At 40.0% G+C, this 25047-nt stretch overlaps 1 protein-coding gene across 8 annotated transcripts in view; it reads right to left on the reverse strand.

Moving 5' to 3' along the window:
• Window positions 1–25047, reverse strand: part of Tomosyn (syntaxin-binding protein tomosyn) — a 235908-nt gene that overhangs the window by 71425 nt on the left and 139436 nt on the right. For 6 of the 8 annotated variants that reach the window (XM_065232266.1, XM_065232267.1, XM_065232269.1 and 3 more), the window contains one exon: window positions 16982–17333. The exons of the other annotated variants lie outside the window; for them this stretch is intronic. In XM_065232266.1, the coding sequence (XP_065088338.1) occupies window positions 16982–17333 (352 nt within the window). The remainder of the gene's footprint in view (window positions 1–16981; window positions 17334–25047) is intronic. 8 annotated transcript variants of the gene reach the window in all.

Here is a 25047-nt window from a genome sequence, read left to right on the forward strand (position 1 = left end):
TTAACGGAATCCCTTTATGAAGAGCTTTGAGTGTGTTGGTTTATGTCCTTTTAATTCCGTTATAATTGCTTATCTTTTGACAGATACGCGTATTTCGTCTACTACTTGCAGACTTCATCAGTGCCAAGTACTCAACACCACCAGTCGAATTAAAAGGAAATCAACCAACACACTCAAAGCTCTTCATATTTTCTTTAGGTTATCATAAATTATATTCCTTAAAATAATCTTGAGGCAAGAGTACCCCTACATTTATGTATACAATTATACAAACATCTTAAGAAATTGACACACTAAAAAATAGTATCAAAAACAATTCCCATTTGAAATCTTTGACGCGCGTGATTTATATAAAGAATAAAAACAATATAAACAATAAAATCTGTTGTTGACATGCTTAAGAATAGTAAGTTGTTGCTTATATTTTTTCCTTTGTTCGGACCGAACACCACTGCGACCAGTAATTTGATCTATTGTAGTATATCCCGTGTCCTTAGTTCAGTGCAGTTTTGTAAGTGGTCACCGTAGTCGACACGTCTTCTGTGATAATTAACTGCCTTTGCTTCCGACACTTGCAAAACAAGCTATCAAAGTACAGTACCAAACTAAAATGTCATATGAAAGGCTCTGTCATACGATACTGTCGCCGAAGACCGTCGCGAATGTATGTATTTTAGTTTTCCTCATAATAAGAGCTGCTGACGTCCTAGCGTTGAAAGACGAGTGGTCAACACACAGACCCCGTAATCTCAACGTCCATGGTTCGGTTCCAGTCTGCTTCGTTTTAGAGGGAGTGTTGGGAGGCTGCTGAGACGGACACATCGACTCTATGCTCGCGGAAAAGTCAGTACTGTGCGGGTGAAAACGCACTTGAAATCGTCGGAAAAGGCTAGCCGGGATCGCGTACGTTGCGGAAGTGATATTTTCCATCGCTGACAAGTTCGGTAGTGGTGAAAAGTTGAATATTAACTGGGTTCTCACCCTGGTACAGTACTACCGAAGTACATAGAATTTCGAATGTTGAGACTTTAGCACAAATGTCCAACAAAATAATTAATAATTTCCGGCAAAAATCGTTACAATCCTCAATTGCAACGATTAATTCCCTTTATACTTAGATAAGATTTAGTTTTAGTTATTTAGTTTTAAGCTATCAATTGTTATACTGACATGCAGGTTTAAAAAAACCTGTTTAAAATACTGAATTGCCAAGACAGGAACAATGTTAAAACACTTAGATATATATCATAACAATTAAGGCTGGTAAGTTACTGTAGTAACTGGAGCACCTAGGTTAAAAATGAAATGTAATTTAATTTTGAATTTGGAACAAATAAAGAGTTAAAAAAAAAAAAAAAAAAAAAAAAAAAAAAAAAAAAAAAAAAAAAAAAAGAAAACTGGGTTCTCAGCCTCCATTAACAGTGAAGGAGTTCTTGCTAACATTTGTTTTTTTTTCGTTCAACCTCTCCCTCTCGCGCTGAAGTGATAGCTCTCTCTGTCTCCCGCTTGCGTTTGCACTTTTTGAGAGAAGCGCAGTGGTGTTGGTGTGAGTTTGGTGGAATCGATTTTGTATTCGCTCTCCCACCTGGATGCGATTCATCACCAAGAAAAGATAGAGGTGATTGTGTGCGTTGGCAGTAGTTTGCATCGCATAAGCAGCAACAACAACAATGCACTGTGGTCCAGGAAGCAAAATTAGGTGGAATAAATTAATAACTCGAAAAATATTAGAGATAGCGTATTGACGTCTTCTAAACATTTTCTTGTGAGCTTTATTCGCGTTGGTTGCAAAAGTGTCCTAAACGCCAAATTCTACCAGCAACGTAATTTGACCTCTAACTTATTTCAATAGATAGAGAAATTAAATGTTCTACAAAGTTGTGAACTATAAAAAACTAGAAAACTTTTTTGAACATCGTTTTTGTCTATCTCTTTTATATTTGGAGATATAAGCCATTTAAAAAAACAAAAGCCAAAAATCAGTTTTTCTGTCATATTTTTTTTAAATATCACTTTTTCGGCCTACTATGTTCAGAACGATTATAGTTAATTTTAAAATACATATTTGCTCCAAAGACACTATACCAGTACAAGTCTCCTGTCAAAAGTTATCGTCAGTTTTGTAGTCTTTTAGCTCAAATTTTCAAGCGTAATATTTCAAAATGGCGCAAGTACAACCGATAGTGATACATATCACTTTAAAAAGCATATCAAGAAGTACATTTTAGCAACTTTTGGTGAAGGTAATTTTTTATTTTTTTAAATAAATGCACTTTGAAAATAGGGGTTTTATTCCATAAATCTTCATTGTTCGGACTTCTTTCGAGTATCAAAGAACCAGATCGATGATACACTATTTTGTGAATACATTTATATAATATATAGCATATAATCTTCAAAATAGCATAAGAAATGGAACCCAAGCAAGACTGCTAATGCCCTTAACATAAACAAGAATATTATTTATAGGTATGCGTATTTCATACACAAACAGACGAATTTGAAAATTTTAATCAATCATTCACTGCGGTATGAGTTAAAGCAAGCGTTGATTTTTGAGACGCTGAACTGTTCATTTCAAAACGTTGCAAAATGAGAAAAGGTATTTTTTTCATGTGCTTTCATTATATTAACTCAGATTTTATTTATCAGCGATTCGTTTGGCCGATCTTACCCTTCTTCTCATGAACGGAAATAAGGTAAAAGATTTATTGGAATTTGTAAAGAAAAAGTTTTCTGGAGAAGAGCTGGACGTAAGTTTGGTGCAAACGAAGCTTACCCTGGTGATGCTGAAGTTTCAGAAACTTTGGCGAGCAGCTGGAAGGAAACGTGAACGATTTTTGAAGATCAATGACGCTTGGCTTGGAGGAGAATTTATTGTCGATGTCCTTTCGCCCTCAAAATCATTCGTTGGTCGTCCTTCTAAGCCGTTCTAAGATGCACACAGAAAATCAAAGAAAAGCAGGGTTCAATCTCTTCTTAATCAATTTTCGGCAGAAGAAATTTCGTTTGCTGCAGAAACATCTGTAGCCTCCGCAGGGTTTCGTAAAGCCGGCAAATTGATAGGAAAAATAGCACAAAACCCCGAGACGGCAATCGAGCTACAGCGTTCAGCAGATCGATCAAAACACGGATTCGAAGCTCTTACAGCAGAGGAAGCTCTTGCATTCTTATGCAAAAACGAGTTTTCAAAGGCTCAGTACATGAACATCCGGCAGATGAATATAAGCAAGGGCGTGGACATGTACCCAGCTTATAACAAATTGGTTTAAGCTAAGAAACTATGCTATCCTTCAGGTATGTTAAACATAGAGTCAATAATATTGAATAATACCTATATAATGATATATTAGGTCTCTCTATCCATTCATCTGTTGCTGAAGTGCCTTTACAGGAACTTGTGGAGCACACCACGAAACGGCTTTTTGCAAGCGTGATGAGCAGAGCGACGTCCCAAAAGGTGGTACCATACGACGATTATACACTTATCTACAAATGGGGTTGTGATGGGAGCAGCAACCATGCTAGATATAAACAATGTTTTTTCGAGGAGGACGAGGATGAAGAGTTACAGGAATACAGCGATTCCCATATATTCGCGTTTTCATTAGTTCCTTTAAGGTTAACTGGACATCGTGAAGCAGAAGAAACCCAAGAAATTGTTTGGAATAATGATCTGCCATCGTCAATTTCGCTTTGCAGACCGATAAAATTGATATTTGCAAAAGAGTCAACCGAGTTGACAAAACGGGAGGTTTCGCTTATGAATACGCAAATACAAAATTTGATGAATGTGGAAGTAATGTTGGAGAACCGATCTGTTTGTGTAAAACCCCAAATGATGTTCACAATGCTGGATACAAAAGTCGTAAATGATTTAACCGGAACGAACTCTCAATCATTTTGGAAGGTCTGGAAAATGTTTGAACGATTCCAGAAGCGATCCAGATTCTGATGATCCAGCCAAGTACAAATTCGGGTTTTCTCCTCTGCATGCATATATTAGAACGATGGAAATGGTTCTGAAAGTGTCGTATAGACTGGCCCTTGATAAACCTACATGGCGTGTAAGCAAGGCAAATGAAGCGGTGAAAGCTAGAGAAATCGAAATTCGAAGCAAGATACGTGCGGAATTAGGTACGTATGGTTAACAATTTGCAACATTATATTTTTGTTTTTGAAGATATAAGATTTTACCAGATTTTGTCCGTTTTAACAGGATTACGCATCAGTGAGCCTATGCCTGGTGGCGGAAATTCTAATGACGGAAATACCGCCCGGAAGTTTTTCCGTGAATGGAAAGCTGCAGCAAAAATTACCGGTCTCAATGAAAATCTGTTGGAGCGATTTCATATTCTGCTTACTGTAATTAACTGTAAGTCGAAGATTAATTATAATTCTTTTGAAATTTATGCTGAAGAGACTAGAGCTTTATACCAGAAATTATACGGTTGGTATGCATTGTCTCCAACAGTGCACAAATTGCTAGTCCATGGGGCTGGCATTATTAAATACATGGTACTTCCGATTGGAATGTGCAGCGAAGAGGTTCAGGAGACGAGGAATAAATGCATCCGGAGATATCGCGAGCTCCACTCCCGAAAATTCAACAGAACGGGTAATATTACGGATGTATTCAACAGATTGCTTTTATCATCAGATCCTGTGATTTCATTAAGCAATAGAGCATCTTTGTCTTTGAACAATCCTGCACTACCAGATAAAGCCAAGCAGTTAATTTTTGAAAACTAGCTTTATTTTTTATGTATGTTTTGTTTTTGGTTTAGTCAGTAGCATATAACTAGTTGTAAATATAAATATTTACTGTAAATCATCCATCTGGTTCTTTAATACTCGAAAGAAGTCCGAACAATGTAGATTTATGGAATAAAAACCCCTATTTTCAAAATGCATTTATTTAAAAAAATCAAAAATTACCTTCACCAAAAGTTGCTAAAATGTACTTCTTGATATGCTTTTTAAAGTGATATGTATCACTATCGGTTGTACTTGCGCCATTTTGAAATATTACGCTTGAAAATTTGAGCTAAAAGACTACAAAACTGACGATAACTTTTGACAGGATACTTGTACTGGTATAGTGTCTTTGGAGCAAATATGTATTTTAAAATTAACTATAATCGTTCTGAACATAGTAGGCCAAAAAAGTGATATTTAAATAAAATATGACAGAAAATCTGATTTTCGGCTTTTGTTTTTTTAAATGGCTTATATCTCCAAATATAAAAGAGATAGACAAAAACGATGTTCAAAAAAGTTTTCTAGTTTTTTTATAGTTCACAACTTTGTAGAACATTTAAGGAAATAAAAAAGTTAGAGGCCAAATTACGTTGCTGGTAGAATTTGGCGTTTAGGACACTTTTGCAACCAACGCGAATAAAGCTCACAAGAAAATGTTTAGAAGACGTCAATACGCTATCTCTAATATTTTTCGAGTTATTAATTTATTCCACCTAATTTTGCTTCCTGGACCACTGTGCAATGGTGGCATCCAGCACGACGTCGGTGGCAGTCGCACCTCGCCTAATCTCGGATCGCGTTGTTCTGCGTCGCGGATTACTAGTTGCGTGTGCAATTATCGGTCTCGATGAGAAGAAGTTAGACGAGTGTTGCGAGATCGCGCGGTGTTCGCGATTCATTCAAAAAACTGCATGCAATAATTAAACTGTAGTGTGTTGGTGTTTTGCTGGAACCAGAGAGAAAAAGAAAGTCGTAATCGAAAAGTGTGTTGTGTCGCGGGCGCGAGTGTAAGTGGTGCTATTTTTTTCTGGTGAAACTACCACTGATTCAGCCATCCATTTTCCGGAGTAGGATTGCCCGAGCACAACACTAATAACTTGACTCTTTAATTCGCAGAGCAAAGCCACGACTGCAGAGAAGAGAAGAAAAAAAGTTCCAATTTTCCATCGTCCTGTGCGAGTGAAAGTGAAGGACCGCGACAACTAGAGGAAGAATTTAATTTTCCTTTTGTGTTTTTTGTTGCGGCGCTGATGGCGTACGCTGCGTTTGAGTTTCTGCAAGTTCCGTAGGTGAATCACGAAATGAAATGCAAAGCGTAGAGAAAAATAAAACTATGGAACCCATGGATTAGAGGATCAAATTAACATGGTGAGATCAGTCTAAATACTTTTCACAATAAAATAAATAAATAAACTAAATACGTGCCAGGATTCAAAAGAACATTTTGAAACTGGAAGTGTGTATGTAATACTAAAGGGCGAACACGAAATTATTGCGACACCGAAAATGTCATGCCAATTTTCTTATAATGTTTAGAATCAAACCAAAATTTTAGGGTAGTTTTATACATATATTTACTTCAAAAATCAAAAGAAAAGTTAATCGATGGAGCCTTGAGTGTAAAATTGAACGCATTTTCGCTTGATGCCCTCCATCAAAGTCTTTACAGTGTCATCCGGTACCAGTTTCTCAGTTTTTTTTTCCATTTTCTTAACATGTCCTTCTCGTCTTTGACTGTCTTCTTGCTCTTCCGAAGTTCCCGCTTCATTATTGCCCAGTACTGCTCCACCGGGCGCAGCTCCGGACAGTTTGGCGGATTCATGTCCTTTGGAACAAAATGGACAGAATTGGCCTCATACCATTCCAGGACACTTTTAGAATAGTGGCATGATGCCAAATCTGGCCAAAATAGCGGAGCTTCGTCGTGCTGCTGCAAGAACGGCAAAAGGCGCTTCTCGAGGCACTCAGATTTGTAGATCTCGCCATTTACTGTGCCCTTTGTCACGAAAGGCTCACTCCTCAGTCCGTAAGAGCAGATGGCCTGCCAAATGAGATATTTGGAGGCGAACTTCGACATTTTCTTCTTCTTAAATTTGTCGTCCACATCGAACTTGCTCTTGCCGGTGAAAAACTCCAACCCCGGAATTTGCTTAAAATCGGCTTTTATATACGTTTCGTCGTCAATCACACAGCAGCCATATTTTGAAAGCATCTTCTCGTAGAGCTTCCGTGCCCGAGTTTAGCCGTCGATTGTTGCCGCTCATCGCGGTTTGGGAAGTTCTGTACCTTGTATGTATGTAGTCCAGCTCTCTTCTTTGCATTCTGGACGTAGCTCTGCGACATGCCGATCTTTTTAGCCAAATCACGGCTTGAGACGTTGGGATTTGCTTTAATCATCCGCTTCACCTTTCCCTCCGTCTTTTTGTTCTCCGGTCCCGGTTTTCTTCCAGCTCCTTTGCCGTGGTCCAACGTCAACCGCTTCAACACTCTGGAGACGGTTGAATGGTGAATGTTCAACATTTTTCCCAACTGCCGGTGCGACAGGTCAGGAAATTCCAGGTGTTTGGAAAGAATTTGTTCTCTCAACTCGCGTTGGTTCACCTCCATTTTCGTTGAATCGAAAAACACGACTTCGAGTTTGACAGCATGTACACAATACACATCAATGAGAAAGTGTGCAAAATTTGGTTGATTTTTACCCAATGGTAAAAAAGTTATGCCCTGTTGAATGTGTAGCAATAATTTCGTGTTCGCCCTTTAATATCCAATTGATAGAGGTAATACTACACGCGGGGCTTATTGTAAGTGAAAGTAACCTCGGAATGGGCGTGACTCTCCAGACATTCTGAAATGGGTTGCTGGATCTGCAATAGAGCTATCACCTTCTAACTCCTGGACTAAAGCTGTCTACAATGACCATAAATGCGACATTGTAGAGAGAGTTCTTCCATAATAACACTGCCGTCCAGTGGGGGTTAGAGGGAATACACACACACACACACACACACACACACACACACACACACACACACACACACACACACACACACACACACACACACACATACACTCACACACACACACACACACACAACGGCGGCAAGACGCCAGACAGTGAAAACGGAGGAGCAAACGTGTTCGCAAGGAGTGGGATATTGCAGAGATCACCAGTGTCGAACCTGGGGGTCACTACAAATTCCAGCAGCAGCAGTAAGTTTCAAGAAGAGCAGCCAGGCGTTGGGCTAAGCCAGATATTCACACCAATATCCAGTAGTAGCAAATCCCAAGAACTGCAGCTCGGGAGAACCAAAATGACGGAGGTCAGGAGGAAGATCGATGATCTCTATGTGTTCGTGAAGGATAAAAACAACGTACACAAAGAGATCAAGCAACTTGTGACCGGTATCAAATCCGGCATAACAGTGGCAGATCGGGAATGTCAAGAGTGGAGAAAAAGAGCCGAAAATGCCGAAAAGGCTCTGCTGGAGGCCAAGGAGAGCATAAGACTGGCTCAAGCACATGAGACGCCGAAGGGACCCACAAATCCACGTCCTGAAAAGAGAGATAGGGACACGCCAGGAGATGAGGAGGAGCCCAAAAAACGCAGGGACGACGAGGAAGGCATCAAGGAGATGGGAGAAAATGGTGCGTGGCGTAAAGTCGAGAATCAGAAGGAGAGGAAGAAAAAACAGAAGGAAGATGAAGTGAGGAAGAAGGAAGAGGAAGCGAGGAAGAAGGAAGAGAAGAAGAAGGAAGACAGGAAGAATAAGGAGAAGCCTAGGCCTCGTAGGGAGAGAAGCAAGGGTGACGCTCTGGTTGTTGAGGCGAAGGACAAAACGTCCTACGCAGCACTCCTCCGGAAAGTGAGAGAGGATCCGGAGTTGAAACAACTAGGCGAGAACGTGGTGAAAACCAGGCGAACCCAGAAAGGCGAGATGCTATTCGAGCTGAAAAGGGACCCTACGGTTAAGAGCGCAGCTTTTAAGGAGCTCGTCGAAAAATCTCTTGGCGAGACGGCGAAGGTGCGCTGAAGGTGCAATGCAACCTGGGAGACGTACCGATGGCAATTCGGTTGAGAAAGGCGTATGGTGGCACGCAGACGGCGTCGATACGACTTTCTTCGGACGCAGCTAACGAGCTGCTGAAGACTGGCCGAATCAAGGTTGGGTGGTCAGTGTGCCCGTTGAAAGCTATTCCTCGGGTATCTAAGAAAATGGAGAGATGCTACAAATGCATGGGCTTCGGTCACCAGGCGAGACACTGCAAAGGCCCTGACAGATCTGATCTGTGCAGGAAATGCGGAGAGAAGGGGCACGTTGCAAAAGACTGTACAAAGCAACCGAGGTGCATGCTCTGCAAAAAGGAGGACGGAAATGGCCATGTGACGGGAAGTTTCAGGTGCCCTGAGTTCAAGAAGGCGATGGTGGGCCAGCAATAATGAAGGTAACCCAAATAAATCTCAATCATTGTAACACAGCACAGCAACTGTTGTGGCAGTCAACAACGGAAACAAAGTGCGACGTTGCAATCATTGCAGAGCCATACCGAGTCCCTCTCGATAATGGTAACTGGGTGGCGGATAGAGCAGGAATGGCGGCCATACAAGTCATGGGCAGGTATCCCATACAACAAGTGGTGGCAAGCTCATATGAAGGTTTCGTGATCGCCAAAATCAATGGAATCTATGTATGTAGTTGCTACGCACCCCCGAGATGGACAATTGAGCAGTTCCATCAGATGCTAGATGGGCTCACCGAAGAGCTCATTGGACGGAGACCAGTCGTCATCGCAGGAGACTTCAATGCTTGGGCAGTGGATTGGGGGAGCAGATGTACCAACGCAAGAGGGTATAGCCTGCTGGAAGCTCTGGCAAAGTTGAACGTCAGTCTGGCCAACGAAGGAACCATCAGCACCTTCCGCAAAGATGGTAGGGAATCCATTATCGACGTCACTTTCTGCAGCACGTCGCTAATGGCAAATATGAACTGGACAGTGTGCGAGGAGTACACCCATAGTGACCATCAGGCGGTCCGGTACAGTATCGGCGAACGGACACCGGTGGAAATGAGGAGGACGAAAGTAAGCGAGCGGAAGTGGAAGACGAAGGCATTCAATAAGGATCTCTTCATCGAAGCTCTAAGGGTAGATAAGCGCGAACGAGTTGACCTAATCATTAGCAAGGGCATGTGACACAACTATGCCGAGAAAACTGGAGCCAACGAACAGGCGGCGTCCAGCCTACTGGTGGAACGAGGAAATTAGCACCCTCCGTGCTACTTGTCTTCTAGCCAGAAGGCGTGCTCAGAGAGCAAGAACAGAAGCAGACAGAGAGGAGCGTAGGGTGGTGTTCCGAGAGGCCAGGGCTGCACTGAAACGAAATATAAAGCTGAGCAAGTCAAATAGTTTCAAGGAGTTGTGCCGCGATGCCGATGCCAACCCCTGGGGCAACGCATACCGAGTTGCGATGGCGAAGATCAGAGGCCCAACGATGCCGGTTGAAATGTGTCACAACAAGCTGAAAGTCATCGTGGAGGGACTTTTCCCACAGCATGACCCAACGAACTGGCCACCTACACCATATGGCGAGGTAGATGAAGACAACGTTGAACAAGTCTCCAACGAGGAACTCATAGCAGCAGCGAAAGGGTTGAAAGCGAATAAAGCTCCCGGCCCGGATGGAATTCCCAACGTGGCGTTGAAGGCGGCGATCCAGACGTTCCCGGACATGTTCAGGATGGTGCTGCAGAAATGTCTGGACGATGGTCAGTTCCCTGATAGGTGGAAGGTACAAAAGCTTGTGCTGTTGCCGAAGCCCGGAAAACCGCCGGGGGATCCTGCATCGTATAGGCCAATATGCTTGCTGGATACTGTAGGAAAGCTCTTAGAGAGGATCATCCTCAACAGGCTGACGAAATGCACGGAGAGTGAACACGGATTGTCGGAGAGACAGTTTGGATTCCGGAAAGGGAGATCGACGGTGGATGCAATTCGGACAGTGATTGACAGAGCCGAGAAAGCTTCCAAACAGAAGCGGAGAGGAAATCGATACTGCGCCGTGATTACGATTGATGTGAAGAATGCATTCAATAGCGCCAGCTGGGAGGCCATCGCCAAGGCGCTCCATAGAATGAGGGTTCCAGACTACCTCTGCAGGATTCTAAGTAGTTACTTCCAGAACCGGGTCCTGGTCTACGTGACAGACACGGGGCAGAAATCGCTTAGAATCACGGCGGGGGTTCCCCAAGGCTCCATTCTAGGTCCCACGCTGTGGAATGGAATGTACAATGTACAATGTGCTGACGCTCAAGCTGCCCAAAGGAGTTGAGATCGTTGGCTTTGCGGACGATGTCGTCTTGACGGTAACCGGTGAGACGCTGGAAGAAGTGGAAATGTTGGCGGCCGAGGCGATAGATACGATTGGTAACTGGATGCAAGGAGCGAAGCTGCAGATAGCTCACCACAAAACAGAAGTGATGTTGGTCAGTAACTGCAAAGCAATGCAGCGGGCAGAAATTACCGTTGGAGAGCACACCATTGCTTCGAAGCGCATGCTAAAGTATCTGGGAGTGATGATCGACGACCGGCTAAACTTTAATAGCCACATCGAATATGCTTGCGAGAAGGCGACGAAGGTTATCAACGTAATAGCCAGAATCATGCCGAACAATTCTGGTCCAAGCAGCAGCAAGAGACGTCTTCTGGCTAGTGTGTCCTCATCAATACTAAGGTACGGAGGTCCAGCCTGGATTGAAGCGCTGAAAACGAAGCAGAACCAAAGGAAATTGAGCAGTACGTTCCGGCTCATGGCCATGCGAGTCGTGAGTGCGTACAGAACCATTTCGATGGAGGCAGTATGCGTTATCGCCGGTATGATCCCAATCGGCATCACCTTGGCGGAGGACTACGAGTGCTATATGACGAGAGAAACCAGAGGAGTACGAAAAATGGTGAGAACGGAGTCGATGGCTAAGTGGCAGCAGGAGTGGGATGCAGCAGAGAACGGTAGATGGACACACAGGCTAATACCGACTCTTTCCACCTTGGTGAACAAGAATCATGGAGAAGTCAACTTCCACTTGACGCAGTTCCTGTCTGGTCATGGCTGCTTCAGGAAGTACCTGCATCGGTTCGGACACACAACGTCACCCTTCTGTCCGGAGTGTGGGAATGTGGAAGAATCACCAGAGCACGTGGTCTTCGAATGTCCTAGATTTGATGATGTGCGAGAGGATATGCTCGCCCTTAGCACGGAGAATATCGTCGAAGAAATGTGTCGAGAGGAGGGCACCTTTAACGCCGTCAGCAGAGCAGTAACGCAGATCATGTCAGCGCTGCAGCGAAAATGGCGGGAAGACCAACTAGAAAGTAGTAATGTGCTCACACAAGTGCGAACTGAAAGCCGAAGCCGGGAGAACTCTCCGTCAGAGTAGGCTGTATCCACAACCAGGGATAACCGAGTAGAACGTGACGCTGGGAGCTAAATGGCTCACAAATTTGAGAGACGATCAGCGAACTGAAAGCGCCAATTAGCTGAGGTAAAGTGAGGTGCGTAATGCACGGCCCCCTCCGAAGTAATACGACAAGTGGTTCCGGAGGAAAAGGGCAAGGCGTCTAAGGAGGTTTTAGTGCGGTAAGAATCCCACACACCGTGTCACCGCGACTGTGCGCCCAGTCGTCAGCGGTGGCACGATGGCCTTTTTGAAGGTTTCCTCCTTGCCAAAAAAAAAAAAAAAAAAAAAAAACACACACACACACACACACACACACACACACACACACACACACACACACACACACACACATACATACACTCACACGTACACATACACACACACACACACACACACACACACATACACACACACACACACACGCACACGCACGCACGCACACACACACACACACACACACACACACACACACACACACACACACACACACACACAATAAGAGCTGCTGACGTTGTGCTTGCGTAAGTTCTGAAAATAGCAAGCAACGATGTCCTAGTAATAACATTTCTGATCAGAAATAGTTTAATTTACACCAAATTGAGGAATTAGGAGGAAATCACACATTTCATATGATAGTTATGAAACTAATGTTCTGCCGGACAACAACTCAGCAGCACGAGACTCCTTGAACTGTGTCTCAGAGTCGGCGCACTACTGGGCAAACTGGAGGGGCTACGCGGACGAAAAGGCACTCAAGCTTTCAAATGAACTGAAACACAGCGCGGATCTATCACTCTATTTTTTTTCCCAATTAACGATATTGTGGTGTTGTGATCGATTTTCTTGGCACATACCCTTGATGACGATGGCGACTACGACGACTGCAGACCAGCGAGCGCTCGCTGCGGTTCCGGAATGATCCCGTCGATGGCGAACGATTAAAGGCCGATCTTGTCGGTAAAACTCCGACAATGGCGGATGAAGCAAGGCTGACCGAACGTCGTCACCTTGATTCACTACTCGCACTTAGTATTCTGTTAAAGTATACTCCACAGACACTTCTGGTCTACACGCTCGCCTGAGATAAAGTGAACGATGGCCGTTCTATAAGCATCGCAGAACCCTTCAGCTCATCACTCTGTGTCACCATTTTGCCGCGGCCATGCACGCCTTATTCAGCAGTCAGCCGTTAAGCATGGCCCAGTGGGTTTCACCGCAAGTGTTATACAAATTTATTTGAATGCTCTATCACATGGTGCATATTTAAAATATTGTATTGGACCTTTGTTAGGGTAACAGAACGGTTACAGTTATTTGATAATTATTTTTTTGCTCGAATGTTGTTCTATCGTTTGTGTTGTGTAAGAGAGACGACGGTAGAGAATGAGAGTACGTATGCAAGCAGATTGTCGCGCACGGCAACGAAGCGAGTGTAGTGAAAAACGTCCCAATCCCTGGTTCAGTGCATGTCGTATTACTCCATCACTATTGAGAAATGATGAAGTATTCGTTTTTTTTTACAGTTGTCATTCTTGCATTTATCGCAAGGATCCGACTGTAATTGAAAGGTCCCGCTCTTTATACCCTTCGGAGTGTTGAAACACCCTCCAAAGGCGCACCCCATCAGAACCCTAGTCTTAACCACTTCAAACTAGGGAACAAGGAATAGAAAATTAGGAATCACATAGATCAAGACTAACAAACTCATTTTTCCTTGTTTCAAGATCATCCTCGGTCCAGGCAACCCGAGGACTTATCGCCATCAACAAGGCATAAAAAGTAACAAGAACAAGATTACTGAAATATCCTGTTCCCGTAGTTTGATGCAGTCAGGACTAGGAATCGGTGATCTTACATCCCGTAACGCACCACGAAAAGGTGATCTACTCTACTGCAGATTCAGCAACCCATTTCAGAATGCCTGGTAATTCACGTCCATTCCGAGGTTACTTTCACATACAATAAGCCCCGCATTTAAACACTACCGTTACCATATGAATAATGGTACTGTGATGTTTCGAAATCTGCCGTTTATTTAGTAATATATGGAAATATGCATTTCTCGCGTCACTTTTCAATAGGTCCTAAGTAACAAATATGAACAAATCGAGCTAAGCGATACAAACTATTGCTCTTCTATCATTATATGTGATACAAAAACACCCATCCAAATTTAATTTCTTTTATTTAAGATAATCATTGGTCAATAATTGTCCAATGTACAGTTTGAAATGATGGGTACATTATTGTTACTTCGTTCATTCGGACTGCCTAACATGATTGGTGATCATTTTCTAAAGGCGGGGCAATCTAAAGTTCGGTTTTCTACTCTGAAATCTGTGAAAGAAAATCTAGTATCATATAGAACAAAACGTCCAATGATTATGTCATTGAGAAAAATCCAAGACCAACAATTAAAATGGAAAAACAAAACCAATGGTTTGCGAGAAAATGACCTTACAAGGTTTGTTTACAAAATGGAGTTAAAGCCCTTTCAATTGTTGATCTTGAATCGTCCAGTGTAACATGTCCGATGTACAACTTGACTAGTCAAAACGTCCTATGTGTTTTTTTTTCTAAATTGTAGCATTAAATTCAAAGTAAAATTGTGATTTTTCCGTTTCTACTGAATTTTCAACGTTATTTTTCACTGACTACATTAAATATAGTATTGCAAAATGTTTTGTGACGCGAGATTTATAATTGATTTATAATCAGGTGGATTTCACCAAATTTTGCCTCCGAATAAGCACCGGTTTGTTCACTAGCGGTAATCGATAAAATCTTCCGCGTTGTTTTTACAACCGAACACAACATTTTGAATGACATGCGAAGTTTTTCATTGCACCAAATTTTTGCCTAAAGGGCCACCCACATTAGATCCGTTTGCGTTGCTTGACGTAAATTTGACAGTTAGACAATAGATTTAGCTGTCACTTTGCCGCAACGCGTCCGATCCGGATCTAATGTGCGTGGGCCTTAACACCTCCGGAAGGCAGAACGCCAGCACCAAGAAAAGACAAAATATCAGTTAATCTCTTTTTGGGAGGAAGGGAAAGCACCAAAAACAAGCGAAAAGAAAAACCGACCAACGCGACACCACAGCAACACAGCTACTCGAAACAAATTCTTGTCCCAGAGTTTTTACGTTAAGTACACAAAAATGGTCATGAAAACAAGAAAACGTAACAAAATATTGAGGTACTTTATTTAAAAAAATATGTATTAGGCATCCCCTTGGATCCCCCTATGAATTCTACATGTTACAGTAGGGAATAAATTGCCGAACGAAATAACTTTGAGATTCGCTGCTAATACTTGCCAACCTGCAATATACACTCCCTTAAAGCTAGTGTAAAAAAAATATAAAAACGGACGTAAATCCTTAAAAAGAAGACATAGCGATTTGCCTTATTTTGCAAAAAATGTGCATTTTTAAAGTAGAACATTAAAAAACAGGAAAATTCAAACAAAATATAGTAAATATAGTAAAAACACTTTTTCAGGGGGTACTACCGTTTGTATTTATTCCTTTTTCACCCTATAATTTCGTCAACTTGAGAGATAGAAAATTCTCGTGTTGGACAAAGTTTCTTCGAATGACTGCATCTACAATGTTTCCATAGAAGTTCATCAATTTTAACAAGACATAAAAAAGTTACTTAATTTCAACTATTTAAATAAAGTACTCAAACCATGAAGAAACATTCTAGAAGACATCAAAATGCTACACTCAACAGCTTCGTCGCAAAAGGCTGTGTACCACTTTTTTTTTATTTCATCGGTTGTCAAATTTCTGACAGTAGTGCCGTCAGTTTGTGGGGTCTAGCAGTAAATCAGCCGTATATTTTGCCGAAAGTGGTTTAAGTAGCATTTGCTGCTGTAGACGCGCTGTTTTAATACTTCTTGGTTACCTGGGCAAGTTACATTTTGAACTTTACAGAAGCTAATTTTTCAGAAATGTTTTGATGTTCAAAATACTCGAACGTATTTCTTTTAAATATTTCATTAATGTGATTTTTAGCCTGAGGCTAGTTCAGCACTAATTCGGACGTCTGAGATGAATCAATGTAGCCCACACATTACAGTTTTCACAGTAGACAATTACAAAATGAAAAATGAATTTGGTGCAAATAATGCGTCTGATTGGCTTAGAGATAGAGATTAGGAGAGATGGCAGTATGAAATGATGTTCGATCTCTGACATGGACTGGATACCTAGCACTCCCAACATAAAACACCTGATGCCCGACAGAATACATGTATGATTGAGATGAGGATAGATACACATAATTGATGGCAATAAATAACGTATAGGATGTGCTGTATGTATGCGTTTTTGTTTGAGAAATTTATACCTTCGGCAGTAGCTTTAAGTGATAATAAATCATGAATGTCAAAAAATGTTGGCAGCAGTTTTCTGAGCGATCAAAAGTTGAAAATCTAAAACAAGCGAATGAACGAGATTAAAGAAAGGATAATTAATCCTAATGAAACTTGGTGACTGTCACGTATGGCCAAAAAGATGCCTGACGTTCAATGTATCTTGAGCCGGGCAGTCCCAGACCGATAGTAACTGATCATGTAATCCGATAACTCTGTCTGTTCATAACGAATGTGATTGTAAAAAATATGTTTTAAACATAGCCTTAATACATAATTGTATAGTAATTCATTATGAGATGTTACTTTTTTATATTTATACAAAAAAAAATCCTGCACCAAAGTTAGTATGTTAGTAGTACAAGTGAAAGACTCAAGGTACTTACTAAATTTTCGCACCCACTCTGGTATGTTGAATGATTCTAAAAGTGTTTTTTTCCTAACTCTATTATTTCCTTCCGCCTGCTCCCTAGCTAGCTTTTTTGTGCGTATTGGTGGAACGGGAGGTTCGGTAAGAGTTTCTTCTAAAACATGTTTGACACCTAAGGTTTCTCCAGTGGTATTTTTTTCCTGATTGTTTTTGTTTGGGATGCTCATGCTTTGAACATTGGCAGAATCGTCGTCTTTGGAGATCAGCTTGCATTCATTTGCCTCCTCTCCTACTTCTACTGTACTATCAGAAGTAATTGCATCCGTTTTTAGACTAGTCTTTTCCTCTGGATCGGAGACATTTGAATGCTGCCAACAAAGATTGAAAACGGGATATGAGTATAATTTCCCAGTGCATCTTTTAACAGAGTTGACAGACTGTATGATATTTTGCAACGAGAACTATTCATTTGATAAAACCCATTTATGGTGACACAAAGACATGACTGAATTAAAAAAAAATAACAACTTTACGGATGTGCTTATGAACTTTCCGTAGTTTCCATTATTGGTAAAATACAGTCTTATTTTTGAAGTTTTTTCAGCTATTTATTAAAATGTGTTTTTCAATTATAATATTTACTAAAATATTAATAGATCATTTGGGACTTTCCGGGCATGAGACTTGAACTCGTGAATTTTTGAGTGAGAGGCATAAATGCTATTGTATATGGACAAACATGGATAATTTGCATAGCTGATAGCTTAGCACTGCTATAAAGAAGAAAAAAACCGTGTTGGAAGCGGAGAGTGCGATTCTCAGTTAGGTCGAGAAATATCAAGTTTCGTCTCATTGTCTCATCATACAATCATAACTCGAATAACAGTACACAAATAGCATAGTAAAATATCAAAATAGCATATGAGAACAAAACATTATATAATGCAAATTTCTTATTTATATCAAAGAAAACATATAAAGAAGACTGACACTTTTTACGTTTTCTCAAACGGCCACTATGCGACAGACACAATAGCGTCATCTACCGCTCATAGGTTCATGCTCCAAACAAATGTGATAGCAAAGATTCGAACCGGACGAAAGTCTGAAAGTCTCCTTAATAAAGATAACTAATTCGATGGAGGCGAACCAGCCCAAGGCTGAAAGCCTCATTAATAAAGTTAAATAATAATAATAATATCTAATTCGAACCGCAAAAGAGAGCCTTGCTAAAAAGTTAATGGAGATCATGTGTAAAATGAAATGTATAAATGGTCACACGTACCGTTTTTTTCATTCATATAGAACCTACGTGGTTTGTCGTATGGAATGTATAAAGCTGATGTTTAGGCAGAAATGTATAAGTGAATAATATAATTAATTTTCGTTTCGTATACGTTTATGACAAAATATAACTGAAGAGTTAATTTTTATTCCAGTTTTTTTTTTTTTAGGAATTCAAGCCTTTTTTCCATTTTTTTTTTATTCTTCAAACACTAGCAGTTTAACGGTGTACTGTAAAAGTCATTATTGTTGTCCCGAGATCTTGAATTCTAAAGCTCGAGTTTCAGGAATTTTGATCTTGAAGATCTGAAATTGTCTTCAATGCAGGGTATTGATTTTATTCAAAGTTTTTAGCATACGAAATAGGAAAATAAGAACTACGAACTTAATGAAGTCGCAAAATCTTAAGATGGTTGAGATGAATTATGATCTAAATAATAATTTAAAGGGGCGACCCCGGCGTAGTGGTTAGCATCCATACCTCTCACGCCAAAGTCACATGTGGACATGAATAATGTCCAACAAATTCCTAAAAAAAAATAAATTCAAGAGTGTTTCTTCAATAAGTAAACTTTTTGAAAAGATAATTTTGAATAGAATGATGCTTCACATCAATACGAACTCAATTTTTGCAGATGAGCAGTTTGGATTTCGCCATGGGCATTCAACTACTCATCAACTCTTAAGAGTTACCAATTTAATTCGTTCAAACAAATCTGAAGGCCACTCAATTGGAGTTGCTCTTCTAGACATAGAAAAAGCATTCGACAGTGTTTGGCATGAAGGTTTGATTGCTAAATTGAAAAAAGTTTAATTTTCCACTTTACATTATGAAATTAGTTCAAAATTATTTAACTGACAGAACTCTGCAGGTAAATTATCAAAATTCCAAATCTAATCGACTACCTGTTGGAGCAGGAGTTCCTCAGGGTAGCATTCTTGGGCCTATATTGTATAACATTTTCACTTCGGACCTCCCTGATTTGCCTCAGGGTTGCCACAAATCTTTGTTCGCTGATGACACAGGCATTTCCGCTAAAGGAAGAAGTCTTCGTGTTATTTGCAGCAGACTGCAGAAAAATTTAGATATTTTCTCTTCTTATTTACAAAAATGGAAGATTTCTCCCAACGCTTCCAAAACTCAACTTATAATATTTCCACATAAGCCCAGAGCTTCCTTTTTGAAACCTAGTAGTAGTCACATAGTCACTATGAACGGAGTTCCAATTTCCTGGTCAAACCAAGTGGATTAGTTCTTGACCAAAAATTAACTTTTAAAGATCACATTGAGGGCATTCAAGCTAAATGTAACAAATATATAAAATGTTTGTATCCTCTTATAAACAGGAAATCCAAACTTTGCCTGACGAATAAACTTCTAATATTTAAACAAGTTTTTAGACCGGCCATGCTTTACGGTGTGCCAATATGGTCTTGTTGTTGCACTACCAGGAAAAAAGCACTTCAAAGGATTCAGAACAAAATTCTGAAGATGATTTTGAAGTTGCCTCCCTGGTACAGTACTACTTTAGCACAAATGTCCAACAAAATAATTAATAATTTCCGGCAAAAATCGTTACAATCCTCAATTGCAACGATTAATTCCCTTTATACTTAGATAAGATTTAGTTTTAGTTTTTTAGTTTTAAGCTATCAATTGTTATACTGACATGCAGGTTTAAAAAACCTGTTTAAAATACTGAATTGCCAAGACAGGAACAATGTAAAAACACTTAGATATATATCATAACAATTAAGGCTGGTAAGTTACTGTAGTAACTGGAGCACCTAGGTTAAAAATGAAATGTAATTTATTTTGAATTTGGAACAAATAAAGAGTTAAAAAAAAAACGGTCGAGACTCTGCCGATTTTATTTGTGTTTTGACCCTTTGTGATTAGGTCTTTTGTAGATCTCTATTTTTCAATGTGTTGCTTTATAAGAACAATAAAAAAAACATTCATTCTCGAAATCTTTACCATTTGAAAGATTGAATTTTTCTCGTCATTTTGACACTATTACTGAAATTTTTCATCGGGATGTTTGGAAGAATCAAAACTTAGAGAAATGTGACCCATGACGCTCAAATTGACCCATATTTTGTATGTAGAAGTGCCTCTGATGACATATTTTATTAGTAGTCTCAAAATGACGAGAATAGTCCTCTCATTCAAATGGCGAAGGTTTCGGGAATGACAAACCCAGGCCTATTCTGCGAGACGTGTGTCACTGTATTGAGGTGGAAATAGTCGCCTCGTGTAAAGTGACTCTCCATTTGATTTGCACGGAAAGTCACCTCACTGGTGACAGAGTGTGTCATACGACTCGTATAATAGGCCTGACCGTGTACATCTGTATCTTGAATTCTGGCAAAGTTGTCAGTATTCTTGATAGGAAGTCTTTGCTTATATAAAATTCCTCATTTTTGTATCGTACAACTGTACAGCAGATGCCAAAGGGCTGTTCATAAACCACGTAGACATTTTTGAGAGGTCTTAGATCCCCAGGAGACAATCGTTAATACAAACTTTTGGAAATTTGTATGGACCGCAGACACTCCTCAACTCCACCTAAATTTTTTACGTGGTTTACACCTCCCAAATAAATTTTCAGTTATCAATATACCAATAAAAAATATCCCTTCATCTCTCTATAACGCATGTCCCTGAATCTTATACAGTTGGTTGTCATAAAAGAGGACTAAGTCTGTTTTTATAACGGTTGAGCGTAACTCTTGCTTAGTTTTTATAATATTTAAAAAATATGTGGGGTTAATAAAAAAAGTTTAAGCATTTACCCTACATTATTCTAAAATAAAACCAAAAGCTACACACAACCTTTCAAAAATCTTAAACTAGAAGCAATTCTCGATCGATCGGGAAGTCGGGAATCCTGCTTGGGTGTTTACTATGCTCTTTTAAAAAATGAGACAAGAGTCAAAATGACCTTCCAGTTAACCATTTCCATGAACGTCCATTAAGAATAGTTAGGCTGCATTTCATGGAAATCGGAGATGGACGCGGCTGATCGAATCGCAAAATGTTCAACCACTGCATACATAGCCGTATCTGTTGTTTTGACGTTGGACTACGTCTGTTTGTTTTCTATATGGGGTACACTTGCGAGTACGAAAAATTATTATTATTATTTATCTTTATTAGGGAGGACCAGTACGAAAAATGGACAAGTAACGAAAAGTGGTCAGGTTTTGAAATATTATAACTCGGCTATTTCATGACACATTGCAATATTTTTGCATCAATCATAGGAATTTTCTCTACGTATTGATTCAATTTTTATTTTCAATATACTGTAGAAAAATTGGTGAACGTTAAGCATCGCCTAAACATCGTATAACTCAAAGAATCAATGAATCACGAGCATGCATTCCTACCCCGAGACCTCAATATACTGTATCGACCATTTTTGGCATGACTAGTCAACCAGCAGCCACTATATAAGAGAGCGGTGTCTTGCATTGGATCGCGCCGTGAACGGATGCCTCAACTCTACTCAAAAACAATTACCCACCCACAGGAGAAGTTTATTCCAACCTCGCAGGACTGCATATCCCGTTCGGTCGCATCCACCGTCTGCCGAGCCTGTTGGTACTGGTTCACCAGTCCAGTGGGCTGTTTCTTGCATAGGACCGCATGGTGAAAGGATCCCCTGAGCTCAACAATTCTACTGTCCCACCAATGCTGCAACAAAAGAGGGAAATGAGAAGTCTCGTTCCCATCTCACACGAATGCAGTTCCCTGTCGGTCGCATCCGTCGTGTGCTCAGGAAAGACTACGCCGAGCCTGTTGATACCGGTGCCCCAGTCTACCTGGCTGCTGAAATATCTGAATTGTCAGGTAACGCCGGCTGTGACAACAATAAGACAAACATTATCCCTCGTCAAGTGCTCTTGACTTTCCGTAACGACGAAGAACTCAACAAAGTGCTGTCTGGCGTTACCATCACCCAGAGTCGAGTTCCATCTCATGTCCAGGCTACACTGTTGCCTAAGTATACAAAAGGCATGGATGGATAACTGTTTCTGTCACTTTTGATCTTACCACTACTGACAATATGGCGCCACCTTCATACGGGTAACAAAAAATAATGTATGGGGATTTGAAAATTTCAGAAATATCGTTTTTGAAAGCGAAAACAGAAAAAAAAACAAAATTGGTGGGGTGTAGCGCAAAAAATTTACCCAGCACCTGTAGCAAATACTTGTTTTCAGAAAAGGTTCATATATATATATATTGGTTCCGGGTTTAACATATTTTCAGAGTAGATAGGGCTCCTAAAGTTATGAAAAAATCCCCATGAAACATAGGGTTGGAAATGACTGCTAAGTGAGTTATTCAACATTTTATGTTTTTTTTTTATTCCAACTTTGGTGAGCAATATTTTTTTAATCTTAATGTGGATTTCTGATTTCAACATACCAAATGAAAGATTTAAGTCTTACCTATCAATGCTCTTCAGAAAAGAACTCGATTAAAGTTAATTATCATACATTAAAATTGAAAAGTATGTAAAAAACAGGTGAAATTTCATACATTTTAGTGTTTTTAAGTTGGAAATTTTCATTACTGTTAATTTAGTTGTTGTACAAAACATTCTCCATGCAGTTCCCTAGATTTGTGTCTTTGGTAGACCTTGTACGCTTTATGGTTTCTTCGTAATTATTGATTTCAAACAGCCATAAAAACTTGTGACGTTTTCTTAAATGCGCTATAGTCACCCTATTCGTTCGTACGTTCGGCTGTTGCAGTGGACTACGCACATGAAAATTTGGTAGAATGCTATTGTAAATGTTTAGCTACATTCTTAACTTTTGATTACCGCACATCTCCTGCGCCGAAAGAAAACATAACTGCGGAGATGTTTCGCGGTATCGAATATTGCTCAGTCTCAGCAGAAAACACAACGAGAGACACCGAATCCTGTGAATTCTGATTGCGGAAGGGAGAGAAATAGGTACACGCAGGCAAAAGAATGTAAGAATTCCACAAGAAACACTTATGAATTTTAGCCATAAGAAATGAGTGTGAATTCCATTGATTTACCTTATGAAAAATAATGTTGACAAAAAAAAATAATAAATCGGAGCAGACTGCAATCGAAAAATGGACGTTGAGGTTAGGGGGTGTTAACCACTCGTTTTTCAACGCTCGGGGAAATGAAATGGATAAAGGCGTATAAGAGCTACCTCATGTTACCCGAAAATCATTCATAAGTCTCGCTTATGAAATTCTTATATGTTGTTCATAAGTCGAGCTTTATGAAATTCTTAGGTATATTTGCCTCAGTGTAGTGGTAATAAGTCGATAACCCTTTTATTTCATAGCACTCGCAGCTCAGCTGCGGTGCTGTTTCGAAGGAGGAGTGTGCAGCTCCGCTGCTTCCGTATACACACTTAGATGTTTTTATAGGAGTCAGTATTTTTTTACTGGATTTTTGGATTACTGAAAAACTTGGTTAAAATTCAAATGACTGTTATTCGTAAAGGTAGGATAAAATCGACAAATTTTATTTTTCATCATTGCACGGGGTTAACAGAAGTAAATCTGTTAATTTTTTGTAACACATTTTCTCAACTTTAAATTTTTCACAGATTTTTTAAATTATACCGAAGAGTTCCGCAATTCAAAAACTCAGTAAAAATTACTGACTGGATAAGTGTGTACTGATGTATGGTTGGTGAAGAGGCTAGCATCTGGAGGGTATTCTCGAGCTAATGAATGCCACTCATACCCACTTATAATTCAGTAATACACTATTTATTCATTTCTGTATGATATGTTTACAAAGTTTGACAAACAGAAATCAGCATTGTGTGTGTAGTGTAGTTACCAATTTTTCAAGTCATAGACTTCAGATAACTGTTCAAAGTCCCAGATTTATTTTAACGGAATCATGAACAAAAAACCAAAGACCACTATGATGCCGTTCTACGCATATCTGTCCATGTTACTTTAGGGCGTTTTTCATTTTTGTTCATAAAACAGGACTTTGGATTGAAAATAGAAAAACATATTGTTTGTTCTGGGTTTGTATAAAAACAACTTCAAGCCTAACTGTCCCATGTTGAAATTCTACGCATAACTGCCCCACAAAGATTTTCTCGACTGAATTTATCATTGACGAATCGATTTGTGTACACAAATTATTGAAACAGGATTTATACAATCAAGAGAAACAATATGAACCATTTTAGGAAGTGGCAGTTTTATTTAATGTTGATAAATATTAAGAAAAACGGGATTTCATATTATTTATAATTTCAAACAATGCAATATTAGACACTAACGAAGACACTCGCCACCCCCCACACTCCCCCTATAGTGTCTACAAAAGAGTGTCTAGTATAAAAGAGGAGCGGATTCAAAACAAACTGCCTTGGCAACCTATGCCTGGGTAGTTTCTAGCAACGCTGCCAATGCAATCCAGATAGGCGATGCTTGATTGACTCTGGTTTTGACAGTTCGTTTGGCTCAAAACCAGTTAGTCCGCTCCTCTCTTATATTAGACCCTCTCTAGTGTCTACGTGTTTCATGAAAAGACCCTTATATAATATAATAATACGTAGTATAAAGGTCAACTTCGTACGGAAGAAATTTGCATGTGCATGTCAACTCTTCCAAAGTATGAAATCATCGAAGCCCACGTTCAACGATCGTGTGACGTATTGATCTTTTGTCCACAGCATGTCAGCCTTACGTTCATCTTGCTACGGAGTAGAACAAGATGCTAAGAAGTAGTGCATTCATCATTAGTTTCTTGAGATGCCCATACTTTTAAT

This window comes from Ochlerotatus camptorhynchus, unplaced genomic scaffold, assembly GCF_037179485.1.
Source record: "Ochlerotatus camptorhynchus isolate MF236.1 unplaced genomic scaffold, CSIRO-AGI_Acam_v1.1 ptg000366l, whole genome shotgun sequence".
In the NCBI taxonomy this organism is placed as follows: domain Eukaryota; kingdom Metazoa; phylum Arthropoda; class Insecta; order Diptera; family Culicidae; genus Ochlerotatus; species Ochlerotatus camptorhynchus.